Below are 21696 nucleotides of genomic sequence, written 5' to 3' on the forward strand. Positions count from 1 at the left end.
GGGGGCAGGGCTGGGCAGGCCTTGCTGCTGGGTCCTGTCACCAGCTTCCTCTGGGTCCTACTGCTCCTGGCTCCTGTCATGTTTGACAGGCAGCTAGGAGCAAATAAATGTTAATTTTCTAAATTTTTTAGGGGCCCCATGGGCCAGATAGAATGGCCTGGCGGGCCGGATCCTGCATCCGGGCTATATTTTGCCCACCCCTGATATAGAGCCAGGCAGAATTGAGGAAAGTATCTGCTCAAAAAGGACTACAGTGGCACAACAGGAAGAAAGTACAGCAGCCGTGCAGTCAGGAAACTGTCTGCAGGCCACTGCACACAACAGACAGTACTCCCCCCTTAACTGCCCCTGTCTGAAGTCAAGCATTCTTATGTGGCTCCTGAGACCAGACCCCAAAGGCCTGAAGAAGAGCCATGTGCTCCCAAGGCTGGGAGGCTCAAGGCCACCACCAGGGCCATCTCTGGAGGGGGGCAAGTCAGGGTGACTGCCCCAGGCCCCATGCTTTGGGGTTCTTGTGGAGCTGGGCTGGCTTCGTGTTTGGCTGTTTGCCACCCTCTTCCCCCTAACTTGCTGCCCTAACTTGTTGTTCCCTTTCTTTGCCAGATGGTGCCTAATACTAGATGCAAATACATAGCTGTGCAAATTATGGCTATGGAAGGGCTCTGGCCCCCTGACGGTGGAACAGTGTTGTACAAAAGGACTGCTGGAAAGATAAGAGATACCATCTGATAAAGAAAGAAAACAGCAAGTTTGGGCACTGGTTTGTCAACCTAGTGAGGAGAAGTTTCAAGTAGGTTTGACAAAAGGCCTAGAGCAAAAAAAAAAGTGACAGAGTCAAAGGACTACTCTGCAAACCAGTGAAATAGAATTTAGGTGAAATTGCCATTAGAGGCATGCACAAGCAGTTGAAAAACAGCACTACACTATCTGGGAAGATGACGAAATTTCTTTCCAGGGAGGTTTTTAAGAACTGGTCAGATACATTTCTGTCTTGGATGGCCTAATACCTTTATTTAAATATGAAACCTTCATTTCCTTTGCACTTTGGGCCAAAATCTTCACTGATGTAACTTGGTTACATCTCCACTTGGTTTCACTAGCCTTGAATAACAAAACTGCTGTTCTGTATTTCAGTTCATTGCCATGATATCTGTATAGCAGAAGGAACTTACCGTTTCTGTATCGGGGACCTTGTGTGGCTGCAATCCAAATTCCAAGTTTTTAACTTTTACTCCAAACACTTCTTTACTAAAAATTTCATAAATACCTAGACCAAAATGGAGACAGATTACACATCTGGTAGAAAGCTGTTATAAAGGATAAATTGTTCAAAGTTAAGTTTCTCACATTTTCCATTAAAAGCTGCTATGCGAGGTTGATATTTTTGCAATTTCTGCATCAGAATTCGCCCTCCTTCCCGAAACTCTTTGCTAAGTAAAAGAGAGAAAACCATCATTCATGATTAAGACCATATGCTTGTTTAGACAATGGTTCAAGCCTATGTTATCCTACCTGGAGAGGTCTTTGCTACCTGGTGTTGTTCTCTCCACCATGTTTGTAAATCCAATACCGTATTTTTGTGGTAAAGTGTGGTCATCCATATGGTTCAATTGTTCTTTACTCAGCCCAGACATGAAAAGACACTTCCCTGTGGAGATATAAATTACAACGTTATTCTTTCATTCACTATGAAACACTTGCAGTTGCCAAAATACTACAATAATGTCAGCACTTTATTTAAACAGCTATTTCTAGGGAGATATTACCATGACAGACACTATGTCAAAGCACTACTTAAACAAGACACTGACTGGCATATAAAATACTGGAATGCTAAAGATGGCCTCCAAGTCAAGCAACTTCATTTTAATTTAAGGTAATTGTCTATCTGTAAATATTTATTTTATAGCTGCCCATTATATTCACGGCTTTTACTTAATCTAGATAGAAAATTGCTGAAAATATGACACCTCAATCAGGTTCCCTTCTCTAGATTGCGTCTAGAAAAGCTGGCCCATCTGCCAATGTATTACAATGTATTACTGTCAAGTTATTCCCACTAGTATAACTGCATGTCTTCTCGCAGTCTCCATGCTTTGATTTTCATAGGGGGCCAAAGACAGAATTCTTTAAAAATAAATTTTTTTAGGCAAACTAAGGGAGACTCTTCCCTTAAATCTAGATGGGACTCCTGGTAAAAGGACATTTTTGACTAACAGCTTGGGCCATGCCTTTGTTTTTTACTTTATATAACTTGAATCAAGACTGTCCAACTTTGTTGTAGCCGGGGGCTGGATCTTAACTTCCTTAAGATCCTCCCCCCAACCATGCAGGCTGTACCTGCAACCCCCACTCACTGCACATGGCTCTTTACCCCAGGGGCTATGCCAACAGCATGCTGCCCCATATCCCCTGGGGGACCGCTATTTTCTCTGACAGCTACAGCATTACTCCTGAAGAATAAGTTACACTGGTGTCCAAATGTCATCCCACTCTTATTTTTTACTTATGAGAGTTGGAACAAAGAAAGATTGAGAAATTGCAGCAGCTGGTATTATGGATGCAATGAAAATGAATTACACAGTTCAGCAGTTTATATGTAAAAGAAACTACACCAATATACATAAGAAGGTATAAGGTACATAAATATATATAAGAAAATAATATTTTCAGAGTACATGAACCATAATTATTATATATGAAAAAATACTATAAAAAGAGACTCTTTTAAAGGTGCCTAGTATGATTCTCAAGGGAATAAAAATGCTTAAGAATCCTCAGCGAGCAGAGAGAGAAAGCTCAGGGCTGACACTCAGGGTCAGATGGTATGTAAAGACTAGCACTTTTAATTCTGATTTGGCCTTGAGCAACCTCAGGTTCACTGCAGCCCTGTCTCTGCACCTTCTCCAGTGCTGGGGCTCTACAGGAGGGCCTCCCAGCATGCTCCCAGGCAGGCCTGGAAGTGGACCAGAAGTACTTCCAGTCTACTTCCAGGTTCACTGCCAAGCATGAGGTGGAGGCACAAACTATTTGGAATATTAAATAAGTTCAGTAGGCTCATGCTTCATTCAACAAGGAGCAAATTTATGTGCCCACCGCCCCATGTGGAGGTTTTTATGCTACTGAATCCTAAACTAGCTGTAATGCACAAGCCTGGACAGCACAGACCAGCACAAATACTGCCTAACATCAAAAGAGACATGGGGTCCCAGACATGCTACCTTCTTATACACTTCCTATTGGCTGGACTCCCCTCTCTAGTGTGACAGTTGGTGTGAATCCCAGTGGAAATCAACCTATGCATCTCCAGTCCCAGGATGCAGAACTTTTCTTTTTGAACTCTGTTTGTGTAAACATGCATGTTAGGGTCAATGTAGCAATAGCTAAAAGTTTTAATGAATCAGGGCCTACCACACTGAGGTTAAACCCAGTAAGTTTTTTCAGTTATACAATCTAATTATGTTTATATAGTAATTATTTATCTGCACTTATAAACATGATGTACATAGTGACCAGGACTATCTGTTGATCCATCTTGATTTTGTTCTGGTTTGGGGCTTTTACGTTGTAACAGAACAAACTGTGTGCTCATCATTAAGTCACTCTTAGATAATTGTAAAACTGTTAAAAAAAAAAAAGTGAAGATACAGATGGCCTAATGTTACAATGCCTCAAATTATGACAGATTTCTGCAAACACAATAAAAGAAATAAAACTTACAAAAATGATTTCCAGGTCCAGGGTAATGATGCCCTTTGTAGGCTGCCATCAAGCCTGGGTTTATGCCAATCTATAAGACAAAATATTAATGAAAACACAGATTAAAAAACATGACCATTAAAATAGCAGAGGTGAAAAAAGAATGTGCTTATTAATAAATTACTAGAGTTACATTACACATTTTCTGTCAATTCTACTGGCAGCTATTCAAAATGATAATTCAATTAATAATTTTCAATGATGAATTTTACATCTCAATTTGAAGACTTCAGAACAATGGTATTTGTAGACCATATCTGAACAGTTTCTACTTTCCCTCACAATTAAACCCTAGATTTTTCAAAAACTCGAATTCTGTTATTGCACAGGTGTCAAAAATACAGCCTGCAGAGCACTCATTACCCAGCCCCAGTGTGGTCCCGGAGTCTGATTTGACCCACATGCCATGCATCAGACTGACCTTTGTACCCAGAGCCCAGGATGTATACTGCATGCAGCACCCACCCTGGCTGGCCCATGGTGCACTCAGCACCTATTCCAGCCAATCCATAACTTGCACTGCATATGGGTGCTGTATGCGTTGGATCCAACATTGGGCAATGTGTGTAAGAGGGGTCCGAGGGACTGATCTGGCCCATGGACCAGTTCCATGTCACTCATCTGGCCCCAAGGAGCCACATGAGCTTGACACGCCTGTGTTACTATAAGAAATGCAAGTTGGCTGCTGACAAACGAGTAGCAGTAAATCATGGCTAATAAGTTACAGACTATTCAAAACATACACAACTAAGAAAACTGAATATAACTTACTATTACGATGTCCAGATTGAAGGTCAAAATATCAGGCAGAGTCTTGGTTAACAGTTCAGCTTCAGATACCCCATTAAAACGGTCCACTTTTCTTTTGACTTTAAAAGCATCGGTGATCTTTTCTTGTTTGCCTTTTGATTTAGCTGACTTAGTTGCCTTGGCAGCAGGCTTTTTGGGCTCAGTTGATTTGGTTTTTCTCTTCCTGCCCCTTGTAACTTCTGCAACAAAAACCAAAATATACTGGCTACATTTCAACTGGTCTACCAAAATCTATTCTTATCTTCAAAACACCAGCGCAGGATAACCCTTCAGAACAGGCTTCAGATAAATCTCAATAGAAGTTCTGTCTATAAAGGGCACTAGCCCTGGTCAGACAGTGAAACTGGAAATTTAAGTCTGTGCTAGACAGGAAAAGTTAAATCAAATTAGGATCTTAATTTACTGGACATCACAATAAAAAAAATGTGTTTTTTGGTAAAAAGATAGTCAATGATATGCTGACAATAAATCTAGGTACAGTAACAAACCCCCTGGAACTGGGAGAAAAGTTCATTAAAAAAAGATGTTCATGATGATAGGTTTAGTTAATTTGCTGAATCATAACAATTAAAAAAAATGGTTCTTCCTGTTGGGATTGGTAAAAGCAGGAGGTTTTCACAAACAGGGCTAGTCATAAATGAAGCTGTATCGTATATCTTTTTCTTTGAGTTCCCTACCATACCCCCAATATTACCTAACTGCCCCTAATAATAATCCTTCAGCCATCCAGGACTTCATTGGAGAATTTAAGTTTCAGAGTTGTGTTATAAATTCTAATAACTGAGAAGCTGCAAACTTGCAAACTATATTATATATTGCAAGTCTTGTAGATCATCTTACAGGCTGAATAGTTCCGATTTTGCCCTGTTGTTTAAGAAACGCTTAGTGAAGTCCTTCTTCATTTCCACAGTGTAATTATGCACTGAGCAATAACTTGATATATCAGTATGGTCACTGCATATTTTTAATAAATCCACAAGTACACCAACTCTCACAGTGAAGGAAGCTATAGTGGTTGGCTACAGAACAAACCCAGATTATAATGGTCAAACAGTTAATTTGTTATGTAGAAACAAAGATCCCTTGATAATACTCCAAAAGGGAAAGAAAAGTTCATAACGTGTTGGTTTTTTAGGGGGAAGGGAATAGAGTCAGAAACAACAAAATCTAGGCTCCAGTAAATAATATTACAAGTTTTATATTCCTGTTCAGCTTTCAAATATGAAGGCTTATTGTTAGAAATCATAGTTTTGATAGAGTGCCACGTAAAAAGTCTAACAAGAGAAAGCGAGAGGGACAGTACAAATGTATATAATTATATATAATGTAAGGCAGCGTTTTTCAACTAGTGTGCTGTCAGACACATCCAGATGTGCCGTGGCATTTTGGGCTGGAGCCATGCCCCCCGCCTGGCTGCAGCCATGCCCCCCGCCTGGCTGCAGCCATGCCCCTCGCCTGCTGCTGCTACGGATAGGGACAGACCAGGAGTGTGGCTCCAGCCAGGCAGGGGTTGTAGCTCCAGCCCAAAATGCCGTCTGACTGACTGCAAGCCACTCCCCCACCCAGATTCCATGTCTGGTGGGCCGCAGTGCTTTTTTATTTAGGTAAGTATGCCATGGGGCGAAAAAGGTTGGGAAACACTGATGTAAGGTATATGCCGTGATATAAACCCATGAAGTAAACATGGATAAAACTGCACAGATTATTTAGTCTGCACTTCTTTGAACAGAAATACTCTGAGGTGACATTTAAAACTCGAGAGTGCCACAGCTTTTCAATTTAAATGATTCCTGAAGATAATTGTTACTTAAAGAGTATATACAAAACAGAATTTACCTGTGCAGACGAGATAAAATATATATTTCAAAATTCTGGCATACTAAGCATCTGAGCTATAATTATTGGTCATAACATGATCCAAGTGAGTCCTTATGCCACTCTCTTATTTTGACGCTAACGAACAGCGTCAAAAAAAAAATCCAAATACCTATTTACCAGTGATAGAATTATTTACAAAGAAGGTCTCTGAAATATTGGATGCAGTGTGCGAGGCAGAGCAACGGATCACTTTTCCTTCCTCTTTTACAGGAGCAAGGTGTTTTCTTATACAACCAAAAGTCTCTTGAGGGAGCAGATTAAGTCTTCTTAGTTGCAAAAAAACAACCAGAAGAAATCTCAAACTTAGAAGACACTTTTGCCCTGATGGTGTCATTAAAAATGGAACACCCAAGCACAGTTCAGTGACAGCTTTCCAGCAGGAAATACCAGCTATTTTCCCCTTTGCAAGTTGCTGTATCATCTTTGTCTTTTTTGTTTATGTTTACAAGGACATAAATCACAGCTAACTGACACCTTCCAGGGCCAGTTAGTGAAACAGAAAAAAAGAAAAGTAAATGTATCAATTAGTGAATGTCTGTTACAGTAAACTATATTTAAACCTAAGTTAGACTGTAGGGAACAAAAGGGAACTCAGTGGATCCAAACACACCTACTTCTGGTCTGTAGGTTATTTTCTTTTTTCCCCCGAGTCTCCCAGGGGGTACAGTGCATATTCTTGTGCTTTGGGCTGTAGAACTGTGTCTTGCCTCTTATCAGTAGCTAAACTACCAGTACACCTGTAATCCATGTAACACTACACTACCTAGTGATGTTCAGAGTATAACACTCCTGTATACTTCAAGAAATTGATTGCAGTGAGCTCACATTTGTGGCAGGTTTTAAAAAAAATAACAACAACAGTCAAAACCACTGAATTACTGCCATACAATTGCAGTGAATCACAGAAATACCAGGACAGTAATTAAAAGGTTACCTGAAAGATTTTCAGTGAAAAAGAGTTCTACTACCACTGTTTTACAAAACTTCTTTGAAACTTTACTAGCCTACTAAAATGCTTATTTATTTTTTAAATTCACAACCCAAACTGACTAAAAACAATTTACCCACCTATCAAAAATATTACTTGCCCTAGGACAGTAGCATTTTACAGAACTGAGCGAGGGATGGGTTGTCTTATTTCTTTATGGTTTTTTACATTACAAAAATCAAATTCAAATGCTTGCGCAGAATGTCAAAAAGAGAAAATTCAGCAGGGCAATTTAAGACATCACCCTAGAAATTGGCTGCTGGCAAGTATAGTTAATATGGATTTTAACATCATAAAATTATTAGTTCAGGCAACCTACCTTGAGTAGGTTCTGAAGCAAAATTTGGCTCTGGAATCTCCTCCAGAGTTTGTTGTTCATTCATAATTTCCATGTTAGGAGCTCCAGTTATCACTTGATGGAATGGAAATGGATAAAAAGTTTGGGCTTGTTGAAGAGGCGAATAATACCTTGAAGAAAAAAAAAATTGCAAGACGCATTTTACAAGCATTTCAGAATTGTTTATAATCTATCCAGTATATTACAAACTCCACACTCTTTACTATGGTTGATGCATGTTGTAGGTTATATTCTCCAATCACAGCTTTTATGATTGATAAATCTAATAAAAAAGCAGTAGAGTATCCAACATTAAATGAACAGGCTGGCAATGCTGATTAATTAATGGCTGTTAAGCATTACTATGAATGAAAACGGCACCTTCATGTTCTTGTAATGTAAATAATGCCTTAAGAGCCAGAACTTCCAGACTACTACAGACATATTAAACACATGTAAGGGTGCACTGATAAATGAAGTTTTGGGTTGTGCAAAATTTCGGCAGCTGTTTCGCCTTGGAGATGTTTCAGCCCATTTCGGTACCCGAAGCATCGAATCCAAAATGAAACGGAAGGCTCTGAAGCATCTCTGAAACTAAACAAAACCAAAATGTGTCAGAAATGTTTTGGATGTTTTGGAGCTGGGCTTCCAGGTAAACAGAAACTAAGAGGGAAGGGGAAGCGGGGCGGAAGGACTGCTCTGATACTGACATCTGTAGCTGGCCAGTGTCTGCGATCTGTCTCTGAGGTTCCTTCCAATCCCAGTGTTCTGGGTGGGGGGTGGCAGCCTGCTGTCATCCTGTGCACAGATCCAAGGTCCTGCGCCCTTAGAGAGGAGTCTGGCTCAGCCCCACAGCCCTCCTGGAGGCTGTGGGCCCCTGGATCTGCGCGAGGGATGACAGCATGCTGCTGCTGCCAGCTGGTGCCAGCTCCAGCATCCAAGTCTGCTTGGCGAAGCCTGTGCCGAGTACAGCCAGGGGAGCTGCAGGAGAAGCCGCCATGGCTGTCCTGCCTGGCCCCATCCCCCACCCGGCACTGCTTCCTGCACTTGAAAAACAAAAAACAAAAGAAGCCCTGCCCTTACCAACTGTAACAGGGGCCGTGGGGACTCTGGGGCCACATGGCAGAGCCCCCCTGCACAGGCCCTGCTCCCCGATCTCCCCCACCCCCCAGCCCTGCCCCTGATGGCTCTCCCCCCACCATGGTGTGGGTGGAGCATAGATCAGCAGGGCGCTGCATGCTGTCTAGGAGCTGGGGCCACAGGGGCTGAGTGGTGCTGGGCTGGATCCAGCTGACTGCTGGAGCTGCCCCAGTTCCCAGACAGCACGGCGCCCTGCTGAGCCACACTGCACCTGTGCCATAGGGCAGCTGCCATGCAGGTACCAAGCGGGTGTGTGTGTGTGTGTGTGTGCAATCCCTGCTGCCCCCCACTGCCCCATGTTGCACGGCGGGGCCCTGCCATGAGCCCCCCAGAGGCCACAATTACTGCTGCTACAGCTGGTGTGAGTGTGGGGCCTTTTTTTTTTTTTTTTAAAGAGCCGAGAGGCTGGGGCCAGGTGGGGGATGGGGCCAGGCAGGACAGCCTGGGGGGCTTCTCATGGCTGCCCTGAGAAGCAAATCAGTCCTCCAAAATGGCTGAATTTCAAATCGAAATGAGACATAGCCATTTTGCACAGCCCTACCTATTATTAAACAGCCATACCCACCAATAATGATCTGATAGCCGATATGCAGCCCAGCAGCTCGGAGAGTAGCGTGTGGCCGGTAAGTCTGTCGGGGGGAAGGGACATGGGGCAGATCGAGACCAAGATGGTGAGGGAAGGAATGGGGTGGGGGCAGGAGCTGCTCAGCTGAGGTGGGGTGGAGTATGGTGTGAAGCTGTGCAAAGCTCAGCTGGGAGATGCGGGGGGTGGGGGCTCATGATCACTGCGTGTGCCCCTGGGGGAGACATGTGCCCCCCAGAATTGTGCATGGGGCAAGGGGGGGCAGCCCACTGCAGGCTCCCCCTCTCCACCCTTCACCTCCCAGATGAGCCACTCGCAGCTCTGTCTCATTCTCTACCCTGGCTGGACAGCACCTCCCCCTGCCCCTGCCCTACTCCCTTCCTCACTGTGGGGGACTCGATCTGACCCCCAACACCCCTTCCCTCCCACAGATTTACTGGTCGGACACTGCTCTCCAAGCTGCCAGGCTGCATTCCTGGCCACAGGCATGCTGTGGCATTTATCGGTGACATTATTGGCTACACTGGGCAAAAAAAGCTGGTCAATTTGCCTCTTATTGGTGCCCATCTGATATAGATCAATGTATTGGTGCACCTCTAAACACACGTATAATTTTCTTGTACTTTTCTATTGCCTCATATGTTAGAACACATTACAGTTTATATTGTTAAATCTACAGTAACAACTACACAGAGTGTGGGACTGATTTAAAGCTGCTGTTGGACTTAACATTTCTCAGATTTTAGAAAACACTGAAATCTTTCCTGTTATATCAGCAGGGTATGTTGTTCTATCTAAAATGGAGCACAAGATATTACAGATGCATAAGTGACACAATTAGCCAAAGATAGATACATTAATACCTTTAATCTTTACTGTAACTGGTCATTTCTGGTCACATCAGAGAGAAATCTGACTTCCAAGCCATGGACACAGAGTATCTTACGCCACATATAGCCCCCACATACTTACACAAAACTCTATACGCAGAAACACACAGAACTCCTCAATGAAATCTCAGGTTCCAGGCCGTTATAATATTTATGTCATATACACATGCAGACCCCACCTTCCCTGCCCCCATACACTACAGATTTCTGCTTCATACACCCTCCATATGCATACAGATCCCTCCCATATAGACCATATATAACCCATCTCCATTTACAGACTGATCCTTACGTAGAGCAAGAAGTCATTTTTGGTGAAGAGTCAAGTTGCTGAAAAAAATGTGGCTTTGGTCATCCCAGAGCTATGTACAAACCCACTGAATTTTTTTGCGTGGAAAATAATTCAGGCCTAAATTCACAGATGATGACCATATGATGTCATCATTACCTCCCTTGTATCCAACAGCCGAGGGGCAGGGATGTGGGACGCCTGGGTTCAAACCTGTCCTTTGCTTAAGGCAGTGGTCAGCAACCTATGGCCCACAGGCCAAATACAGCCTGTGGATGTGGGGGTTGGCAAACATACACCCATGCAAACAGCAGTGGCAGCCACATCCTAGTGCATGCCAGCTAGTGCATGACTCAGGTTGGGTTATTTCAGCACACAGCCAGAAAAGGTTGACTATCCCTAGTTTATAGGAATTCAAGACCCCAATCTGCAGTATGGGTACCACCAGGGGCATGCAGACAACCTGTCAGTGGTACGAATTAACATTTATTATAATTACTTTAGATGACAAAAATGTGCTAGTGGTACTTAAGGTTGTATCATTTTAAAACGGTGGGACGCAATCTGTCAGAGTTTGGAAACCACTGCATAGTGTGCAAACTTTTTGGCTGGTGGGCTAAATGGGCCATGGGCCAGATCCACCCAGTGGTCTCAATCCAGCACCTTGGACAGTGCTAGTGGGGTCCCATCCAGTCATGTGGATGGGGCAGCCCGGCCACTCACTGGGGGAGGGGTGTGGCACAGCTGGGATCCAACTGGGGGGGGATGTGGCCTGGCCCTGATCCACCTGTGGGGGGACGGGGATGTGGTGTGGCCCTGATCCAGCTGTTTTTGGGGGGATGGGGACATAGCTTGACTGATCCAGCTGTTTTGTTGGGAGGGGGTTGGGGCCTGGCCCCGATCCAGCTGTGGAGGGCCAGGAAGTGGCCCGGCCCCGATCCAGCTGTCTTTGGGGCGGGAAGGAGCTCCGGAGTTTGGCAGTGGGGCGCGCGGCAGTGCCACCACTCGCACGCGGCATTTCCCGCCCTGTGGGTCGCACTGGGCTGTGGGACCCGGGGGGGGAGGGGGAGCGCAGCATCAGCAGCGAGGAGTGAGGACACCCCCACAACAGGCCCCGCGGGGGAGGGAGGGGGGACACGCGCCCAAACTGCTACGCCTCGGGGGGGGGGTCACGTGCCCGGAAGCGGACCGGCCGGCCGGCGCGCTGTCGCGCCCCCCCCGCTTGCAACACTCCCTGCCTCCCACTCCCAGGGCTCCCCACCATGTAGAACGGGGCTTCCGGGGCCGCCCCCGCCCTAGGCCCGCCCGGCCGCCTACCTGCCCGAGCCCTCGGCCTCCATCCCCGGCGCCGGCGCGGCCCGGCGGGCTATTGTCAGCGTGAGGCGAGCCCAACTCCCCCCGCAGCCCCCTCCCCTTTACCTTCGCCTGGCGGAGCGGACCGGCCGCGCAGACACGCCGGTCACGTGCGAGCAAGCAGCCAATCAGGAGCCGGCGGGCCCGGCCTCGGGCCCGGGCCTGCGTGTATTGGCGGTAGTCAGGGCCTTGGCCTGAGGCGGGGTAGGAGCGTCGTCGTTCAGCCTCCCCGAGCAGGGGGCTGCTGTGTTCCACGTGCAAGGCACGGCCCGCGCCACTCTCCCTGCCTGGTCCCTATAAGTGAAGAAGGCTGTTTGGGCCCGAAATTTTGCAAAAGCCGGTTTTCCAACCAGTGCATTTGTCTAATAAAGGATGTGGCATCCACCCAAAGTGCCTTGTCTGCCTGGTCCCACCTGAGGCACCAGGCAGTCCACAGCGCCAAGACACCCAGCTCTCCTCCCAGCACAGCCACTGGCTTTTAGCAGCCCGCCCCTGTGTGATGTAAGCAGACACCTGGCAAAAGTCTAGAGAAGAAAATATCCAATAGCCACCAGGCCGCAATTGGGGTGAAAACTCCCTTGAAAGGCCTTGGGAGGAAATGCAGGGCTAGTCCGTGGCAAGAAATACTGCTGTTTAGTAGTTATTGCCAAGCACTTAATCTATTTGGAAGTCGCTTTTGTGCTCCTGATGGTGCAAATGGTGACCCACGCACTTTGGAGCATGAGAGGAGACCTGCCACTTGCTGGGTCACACCATCGGGCCGTTGGCCCAGTCTTGTGCTGCATGGTGGCACAGTGGATGCTGAAAGGCAGAGTGACCAGGCTTTTTTCCCTTCACTGGCTCTCACTTGCAGCCCCAGCATTTAAGGTGCATTTACATGAGATGCTACAGCGCTGTAGCATCAGCGGGCACAAACCATGACGGCGATGCTGCTGCACAATAGTAACGAGTTTGTTGCTACTGTGCAATAGCATCAAAAAATAACTGTGTGGCAATGATGCTATGCATTAACACTGTTTACAGTCATTTAGTACTTATGCAAGTACTAAATGACTGTGCAGTAACAACTACATAGTGTGCTGCACAAATGGATGCGGCCTTAAGGTCTAGGAAGTTCTGATTCAGAGGCTGTGCCCCTAACTCCTAGCTACTGATGCCCCTTTTCTCCAAGAATTTGTCCAATCCCTTTTTGAATCTGGCTAAACTGTTAGCTTCTACATCTGGTGGCAATGTGTTCCACTCTTTAATTACATGCGGGGCACATCTACATGTATACGTTACTGTGGAGTTGACTAATTAGCTCCGCAGTAAAGCATCACCATCCACAGTGTGGTGTTATTAGCCCAGAGTAAACTAATTAACTCCACCATAGGATGGTACTGCCTGACAGAAGTACTGTCTTACAGCGGAGTTATTTTCTCTGCCACAATGCATGTGTAGAGGGTAAGCGGGGCTGGCTGGGGCACAAGGGTGTCACAGCGTGGGGCTGTAGCACCTTGATGTTCCAGCCAGCCCCTCTGCAGCACATTGAGCTTGGTCAGAGGAGCCCTGGGCCAGCAGGTTGACTCCCCTGGGTCCCCTGCCAGCTGGGACTGTGCCGCCCCTGCTCAATGTGCTGTGGTCCCAGGTACATGTGTAAACACTGTGCCTGGGGGGAGCAATAAACACTGGTGCTGGAGTTTATTCAGGTGCAGTAATTTCACATGTAGATGTGCCCACTGTGTGAAAAAGTACTTCCTTTTGAAGCCAACAGTGTTGATCACTGTTGAAAGTGCTCACACAGAAGGGGTTTGCTTGATTCTGCTCATATGTCTTTAGAATAAATCTGAAATATTTACAGGAGGACTACTGCTACTCAAGCTAGGAGAGATGTGTCAAAATCACGACTCAGATATAATAATGCAAAGAATAATATAATATGATAATATAATAACGCAAATATAGGACTGATACAGACGTCATAAGTCTGTCATAGCAAATAGAAAATTAGAGTTGGAAGGGACCTTGGGAGGTCATCTAGTCCAGTGCTTTTCAACCTGTGGGTTGTGACCCAAAAGCGGGTCGCAAGAATATATGAAAGGGTTGCAAACAAACTTTAAAAATGGATCAACAACCTTTAAAAATGGATTCTCCTTTAAAGGAGAAAAATGTGGGAAGCGGTGGCTTTTTCCTTGCAGGCTGGTAGAGCTCCAGCCTGGAAGGGGCTGCTTGGGGTCCCTCATTCTCCCCCACACACTGGGGAGCTGAGGCTTGGGGGCAAGGAGCAGTGGTTTGGGAGTGAGGGGCACTCCATTGGGATGGGTCCTGGTACAAAAAAGGTTGAGAACCACTGATCTAGTCCAACCCCCTGCTCAAAGCAGGACCATCCCCAACAAGATCATCCCAGCTAGGGCTCTGTCAAGCTGAGGATGGAGATCCCACCACTTCTCTGGGTAACCTGTTCCAGTGTTTCTCCACCCTCCTAGTGAGAAAGTCCTTCCTGATACCCAACCTACATCTCCCTTGCTGCAAGTTGAGACCCTTGCCCCTTGTTCTGTCATCTATCACCACTTTGACTCCTGGGTTTTGAGCCTTGCCAGGCCTTTTCTCTGTAACCAAGAAGGTAAAAAAATAAACATAAAATCTCTTTCAACTGAAAACTCATAGCTTTTGTTAATCAGGAACGCCTGCAACATCTCCAAACGTCACGGACGTTGGCATCACCTGTCCTGTGCCCAGCCCTACCGTTGGGGCTTGCTGCGGGGGGTGTCGCTGGGGGGCCTGCTGTCCCCACGCAACCGAGGCTAGTCTTATTTGACCCTCCCACCCGAAAAGCATCTCTTGCAGCAATCAGGAATGGTGGCAGAGGTGATATCTTTTATTAGACCAACTAGAGTTTTGCAATCTAAAAAAAAAAATCTAAAAAACAAATATCTCTAACCCCCGCCCCCAACCTGTTCTTGCTCTTGCAGCAAGCAGAGAGCACAGCGGCCGCCCGGGCCTGAGCTGAAGCCCTTCTGAGCGGAACTAGCCGGCGCGGGACGGATTCAACAGGCTCTTGCTGCAGCGACCCCTGGCGGGGAGCCGCCGTCACGTAGGCGGCTGCTAGAGTCCGGGCAGAGATGACGTCAGAACGAGGGGGGGGTCACGTGGTTGGGCGGTGACAGTCGTGCTTGCTTTGCGCGCGGGGCTCACTGCCCCTGGGGTTGCCAGGCAGCTGCTCGACCTGGTGTCGGTGCGGAGCCGCTGCGCCGTGGGGCCGTCTCCAGATAAGTAGGAGCATTTCCTGCAGCTCGCTTGCTTACTTGTAGGGGGCGCTTGGTGGCCGGGCACAGGGGTCCCTTCAAGGTGCCTTTGGGGCAGGAGCAGAGGGTGTCTCTGAAGGTCACTGGGACCCCTGGAGGATTTTTGTGGGCTCCATCCCTGGCAAAAAGCAGTGCTTCTTCTTTCCCCACCTTTCCAGCTTTTAATAATTAGTGTCTCACTTCAAATTGCCCCCCTAAGGGCCCCCTGTCTCCTGATTTTGATTAACCCCGGACGTATTTGTTGCTAACAAATCCCCAAAGCTGAAATTGCGTGGGGAAGGGTGAAATGGAATTCGCTAATCATGATTACTTTTTTTCCCCCCCTCTAATTCCCGCAGGTAAGAGGAGTATTTGGATCGCAGCTGCTCTCTCTTCTTCCCCCATGCCCGTGGGGGTTTCTTGGCCTCGCTACTTGAAAGTGTTCTGCTTAAATATGCTGGCAATGTTTGCTGGTGCAGAAGTTGTGCATAGATATTATAGACCTGATCTGGTGAGTATTTGACTTCAAAGCTTTCACCTGCATTAGGGCCTTGCTACTGGTTACATGGTGAGCCGCACACGTGTCGTTAGGTGTTAGTGCTAGCTTGAGTTTGGAGCAGTTGTGTTCAGGCTAGTTGGGGCCTGGAGACAGAAAAGTAAGAACCCCCGATCTCTCATTCTGGCCCCACCCCTGTGCCGCTGCTTCCCAAGTACCTCCGCTTCTCTGTGCTGCCGCCACATACTGCCTGGGGCCTTCCCAAGTACCCCTAGGGGCATGCAAACCCCCCTGATTAGGCTACACCTTAGTGCAGGGGTTGTCAGAGTGGCCACATTAGTGTAACACAAGCTAGGTAACATGGATCAGAGATAATCCTGCCTTGGACTGGTGTAACTGAGCCACCCAAGGAGTGCTCAAAACTAGTTTCAGGTGTTAATGTGTGGACAATCCAGGTATTAAGAGCTTAAGAAGCAGCTCAAAATGACTGTAGAACAAGGCCCTTAGTCTGGTCTATGCTAAGTAACCTGTGTTGAATGTCTTTGAATAGGAATTGCCTTAAATGGACACCCTGGGACAAAAATACTCAAATGATTTTTACTTAAAAAAGCTGATATTATTAATAGAGGTACACTGATACATTGGTCTTATATTAGATAGGCACAGGTATAAAAAAAATTGACTATATCAGAAATCGGATTTTTTTGCCTGATGTGGAGCACATTATTCTTCTGTGCTCAAAAAAAGAGTGAAAACTAAAAGCTAGCATTTTCCGAGGGGTTCAGTCTAGAAAGATTCAAAACCACTCTTCTAAGGTAAGTGAACTTTCCAGGCCTTGTGGGCATAGAACTGCATTATCGTAACAAATCTTTTTGTAAAGATGCACATAGCCAGGCAAAAGTTACTTGGTTTTACTAAGACTGGGCATGTCTACATATGCATTAATACACTGTAATTATGGCACATTAAGTTTAGCACCTGTAATAACAGGTACTAAACTTCTTGTGCTGTAATTGGTGCTATTGTGCGGTACTGCCGGTGCACGACTTTCAGGTGATGCTAATGCACAGTAGGCTAATTCTACCTTATGTTAGCGCATTAGCATATTAGCATGTCTTTTGCCATGACACACTAATGTTCAGCAGAACAAATCTACTGCAATTTTAACATCTCATGTAGACATGCCCACAGAGGGCTAAAATATGTCAGCCTTTTGGGAAAGGTGGATTCTAATTAGTATTTAGGTAAAAATCGTATGAAATTTGTGGCTGTGACCCTAACTCCATTTTATCAGATTTTCTCTTTTGAATGTAGAGAGGTTCAGTTGGTAGGAAATCACAGAATGCAAATCAAATGAAATAAACTCTTGCAGTAGCTTTTTATAGTCTATTACCAAGTCTGTCTTTTTGTTTCTCTTCTCCCCCCATTTCCAAACTTCTGTCTGTAGGCACATGCTATTCTTCTCCCTTTCTCCATTGTCTCTCTTTACATTTGTTAAGGAGAGAAGGGAAAGGATGTTGGAATACTTCCTCTTACCATAATGCTCTTTCCCTTCCTATTGAGCTGAAATTTTAACATGGCTCTTGTCCTGTTAATAGCAATTTTCTTGGAGTTCTAGAAGCAAATATATTTTTGTTTTTAATCTTCTGATAGGAAAAATGATATGTGGTAGCTTAAATTTCTGTTATACATCTGCATTCATGATGACAATCCAATGCATAGCTCTGTAAAATGATCTGTTTAAATGGTGAGGAGGCCTGAGTGTTTAATAGTGGCTGAGCAAAGGTTGAACTGAGGATGAGAAAAACCTTCATTATTTAGGTGTCATCTTTAAGTCCATTGTGAGGGCTGTTGAGGATGTGCATTTACATCATTTCCCACACATGCTCTCTTTTATTTATTTTTTAATTATACCTATGGGAGTCCTACCTTGCCAGATTAACTGGAGTGGCAGTTGTACTGCCACTCCATTAATTAATGATTTAATTAAAATGAGACAGCTGCTTACCAGAAAATATGAAGTAACAGGATGATTAAGCATAAAACAAACTCAAACCGTTGTATCTTGAAAGGGGAGAAACTAGTTTTTCTACTATTCAAGAAATGCTCTCTTCATATTACCTTTTATAAAAGAACTAAGTGTTAGTTATGGAAGCAGCTGTTTCCATTTCTGGAATCAGTTTCATTCAGGAGCTAGAAAACATGGGGTTATTCTTCACTTCTCCACAAAACAGTAAGAGGAGGAGAAAATGTTATAGGCAGATGTGAGAAATAGATGGAATTGAATTTGAAAGGTACCTGATTGACTATCATTTATGGGGTGGGGTGCTCTCTTAATTTAGTTTCTACAGCTAGGGCATTGTTGGAAACAAGTTATATATATATATACACTTTTCTTTTCTTTTTTTTTCAGAGTATACCTGAAACTCCTCCTCAGCCTGGAGAACTGAAAACAGAATTGTTGGGTGTAACTCAAAGACACAAACCTCAGAACAATGATCAGAGTATTTAATTCATGAAGGATAGACTTTTCAAAAGTGCCTAAGTGGTTTAGGAGTTCTGTCGATGGGACTTGAAAACTTTTGAAAAAAATCACCTTGAGTCCATGCATGAAATACCATACTCCATAAAACCTTTTTCCCTGTTTATTTTAAAATCTATAGTATTTGCATAAAGAATACTTGTCTGTCATAACTGTAACAGGTTATCCACAGATCTTGTGTATTGGTTTTCAGCAGAACAGAATTTTTCTCTTCATTGATGTGCATTTTTAAAAAATCATTAAAACTGAATTTCTATTTGCTCTTGAAGAAATGTTATTAGGAATTTGAATTTAACCAAGAAGTTTTAGGAGCTTTAAAAGTCAAGATTTTTAGTACAAATCAGCAGTAGTTAGTGTGTGTGTGGTATCAGTACCAGATTACAGTCTCGCCTAAGTGGATGTAACACATGTATATGAGCTCTATATGCATGCACAGAAATAGAAATATGCCTAGTTTGATGTGATACAGTACCCCCACCTTTCCCTCCTACAGCTCCTTAGGTGACACTAGATTTATCAGAAATGTCTGCAACTCTCTTTGACCTGCTTTCGGGCCCCGGTACACTTTAGTTAAAAACGTGGCAAGTAAAATTACATGAATGAATTACATACATAAATTGGGGCCTAATGGCAATTTAGCGTAGAGAAAAAGCTACCAGTGAACCCTGTTCCTGGGAGTGGGCACAGAAACACTCCCCCCCGCCTTTGCAGCTCTGCAGGGAGAGGGTGTCTGCGGCACCTCCTCACCTTTGACTATTGGCCGACAGTGGCAGCCAATCAAAAGAGGGAGCTGGGGCACGGAGGTGCTACAGTGTGCTGTGTGGGGCTGGCAGCACCCAGCATGCCTCTCCCCCAGGTAAGATGCAATGTAGGGGAATGTGCTGGGGTAGATGCTGCTGCTGCCATGCCCCAGCACGTGTTTTGCCCCCTGCCCACCCATGTGTACCCCCTATTACCTTTCCAAGTACCTCTAGGGGTATGTGTTCCCCTAGTTGACGACCCCTCCTTTATCTTTTAAGTTTGGCAAAGAACAACTCTAGACACTTACAGTAGATGGAGAGGGATGACAACCACACTCTCATGACCATAATTCATGCTATTTGCCACTCAGGGGATGCGTCTATACATGCAAATAATGCAGGATCAGTTTCTGTACAGGAAATTACTCTGGAGTAAACTGACCCAGGCAGGCATTTACAGATGCTCATGACAGCAATCTGCTTCTGGCCCTGCACTGGTCCCCTGCAGCAGCCAGGAAGAGCTTTAGGCTTCCTCTGGGTGCTAGCCCAGGGCCTAGCAGGAAGCAGGGGGCCAGGACATTGCTCCCTGCCCCTGAGGGGCTGTCAGGGCTGACTCCACCCCTGGAGCCCAGGTAGGGACAATGTCCCCCTGCCCCAGCAGCAGGAAGCTTATGGCCTGGCTCCCCAACTGGGGACAGGGGACTTGGAAACAGCTGCAGCAGAGGGGCAGATCCCAGCCCCCTGTCCTGATTTGTTGCTGAGGCAGCTAGCAGTAATCCCCGGGCTGGGCAGGGATTCCTGCCCCACCCCTGCAATTCTGTCCAAGCCCTACACCTTGACTGGGGCATGGGGCTGGGACCTGCCCCTGACTGAGACAGTTCCCAGCCCCAGCTCTACAATCACAGGGCAGGGGCTGGAGAGTCTGTTCTCTACCCAGCTCATTGTGGAGCTGGGTGGGGAACCAGCTTCCCAGCCTCACCACCCTCCCCCAGCAGGGAACTCCCAGCCCTGTTCCATGATTGGGGAGTGGGAGCTGGGAGATCCTTATCTCCCAGCACCAGCTTCACTGCTCCTGAAGCTGGGGTTGGAAGATCCTTCTCTCCCAGTGCCCAGTTCACAATCCTAGGGCTGATGCTGGGAGATCCTTTTCTCCAGGTGCCAGCTCTGCAGTTGCAGGGCCAGTGCTGGGAGATCCTTCTCTCCCAGCGCCAATTCTGTAACTGTGCAGTTGGCACTGGGAAAGAAGGATCTTCCAACACTGGCCCTGCAACTGCAGAGCTGGCACCAGGAGATGAGGATCTCCCAGCCCCGGTCCCACAAGTCAGGGCTGGGAGCTCCCTGCTGCTGGAGCAGGGGAACATCATCCCCATACCCCAGGAGCAGGCAGCTCCCGAGGGCAGGGAGCAATCTCCCATCTGCTGCTGCGCAGTGGACTGGGAGCACATTTGCTTCCAGTCAGGGATTTACACATGCACTACTGCACACTTAATCACAAGTAAATTTGCTACTTGCATTTGCAGGTAGCAAAATTGACTTGGGATTAAAGCCAATTACTGTGCAGTAAGCGTCCGCATGTGTAGGTGCAGATGCTTACTGTGCAGTAATCAGCTCTATTGCGCAGTAAAGCATTGTGTGTAGAAATGCCCATACAGTCTAAGTGGGCTTTGCTTCAAGGGAAGGTTCACAAAGCTCACTGGTAGGGAGCTTATTCATAACACATTTTTCTTAGCAAACCCATCTGGATCTAGGAAAGCAGTGCCTAAAATTTGTTACATTTCAAATTGCAGCACTTGAGCTCAAGTTCAGCACAGTTAATTGTAAACCATGTTTAAAGGGGTCAACAGAAACTTGCTGTCAGATTGTTTTCACAATCTGCAACATGGGGAGAACAAGCAACAGGTACTGCTTGTGTTAAATTATGGAACCAAGTTTTCAAGACCAGGAACCTAGCTTTCTGTGCCCAATACACAGAATAATGGAAAATTAGGGTTGGAGGGGACCTCAGGAGGTTTAGTCCAACCTCCTGCTCAAAGCAGGATTGTCCCCAATTATCACCCCAGTCAAGGCTTTGTCATAGCATGATTCACCCCTCACAAACTGATGCTTACCTAGTAATCAGCAGCTTATGCCAGCACAGAAATAGCTGCTTCAATACTTCTGAAATTAAGCCATTTGGATACCTAGCAACTGCAATTCCAAAAATAATTATTAGATTTAAGACAAACACAGGTACCCATTTCTCACCCCTTAACCAAAGTCTGTTTAAGCAAGGAAGATTTCCCTATCAGCAGACAGCCAATAGCTATCTATAATGGTCAGGGCTTGCATTAAAAACACTGTACTTCAGAAGACATACAAAAAACTAGAACGCTTGGTTCCAAAATCATACCCTTTATTAGACCAACTGAAAAATTGCAAGACAAGAAAATTATCCTTTTCTGCAAGCTTTTGGGCTCCAAGGCCCTTCATCAGGCTCTGGCAAAAGTATAGATGGTAAAAGATGCATGATAAATAGAACCAAGGAGTTGATCCTTCCCCTCTATGTGGCATTTGTCAGACTGCAGTTGGAACACTGCGTCCAGTTTTGGGCACTGTACTTTAAGAAGGATGTGGATAACCTTGAGAGGG

The 21696-nt window shown here is 45.8% G+C and overlaps 2 protein-coding genes and 1 long non-coding RNA gene across 4 annotated transcripts in view; 2 read left to right on the forward strand and 1 right to left on the reverse strand.

Annotated features, from left to right (window-relative positions):
- Positions 1 to 12078, reverse strand: part of TDG (thymine DNA glycosylase) — a 22684-nt gene extending 10606 nt beyond the window's left edge. The window contains exons 1-7 of the mRNA XM_019515347.1: positions 11992 to 12078; positions 7755 to 7903; positions 4531 to 4748; positions 3721 to 3790; positions 1513 to 1648; positions 1348 to 1430; positions 1173 to 1267 (exon numbers count right to left, since the gene is read on the reverse strand). Of these exons, the coding sequence (XP_019370892.1) occupies positions 1173 to 1267; positions 1348 to 1430; positions 1513 to 1648; positions 3721 to 3790; positions 4531 to 4748; positions 7755 to 7903; positions 11992 to 12014 (774 nt within the window). The 5' untranslated portion in view covers positions 12015 to 12078. The remainder of the gene's footprint in view (positions 1 to 1172; positions 1268 to 1347; positions 1431 to 1512; positions 1649 to 3720; positions 3791 to 4530; positions 4749 to 7754; positions 7904 to 11991) is intronic.
- Positions 1 to 21696, forward strand: part of LOC109296121 — a 637130-nt gene that overhangs the window by 258322 nt on the left and 357112 nt on the right. The gene's annotated exons all lie outside the window — the stretch shown is intronic.
- On the forward strand, positions 15182 to 18596 carry CUNH12orf73 (chromosome unknown C12orf73 homolog). 2 transcript variants are annotated; one of them, XM_019515352.1, is made up of 3 exons: positions 15182 to 15279; positions 15650 to 15801; positions 18200 to 18596. In XM_019515352.1, exons 2-3 carry the CDS (start codon positions 15694 to 15696, stop codon positions 18296 to 18298), a joined length of 207 nt encoding a protein of 68 aa, XP_019370897.1. In that variant the 5' UTR covers positions 15182 to 15279; positions 15650 to 15693; the 3' UTR covers positions 18299 to 18596. The 2 variants fall into 2 exon arrangements, with proteins under 2 accessions (XP_019370897.1, XP_019370898.1); XM_019515353.1 differs by lacking the exon at positions 15182 to 15279 and adding an exon at positions 15337 to 15354.

The sequence above is a fragment of the Gavialis gangeticus genome, unplaced genomic scaffold (assembly GCF_001723915.1).
Source record: "Gavialis gangeticus isolate Ggan-Ray unplaced genomic scaffold, GavGan_comp1, whole genome shotgun sequence".
In the NCBI taxonomy this organism is placed as follows: domain Eukaryota; kingdom Metazoa; phylum Chordata; order Crocodylia; family Gavialidae; genus Gavialis; species Gavialis gangeticus.

Excerpts from the sequence above, each read along its gene's own strand:
- CUNH12orf73 (XM_019515352.1), top strand. The coding sequence starts at position 15,694 with ATGCCCGTGGGGGTTTCTTGGCCTCGCTACTTGAAAGTGTTCTGCTTA. Across the intron at positions 15,802-18,199 it reads GATATTATAGACCTGATCTG|AGTATACCTGAAACTCCTCC; the intron begins GTGAGTATTTGA and ends TTTTTTTTTCAG.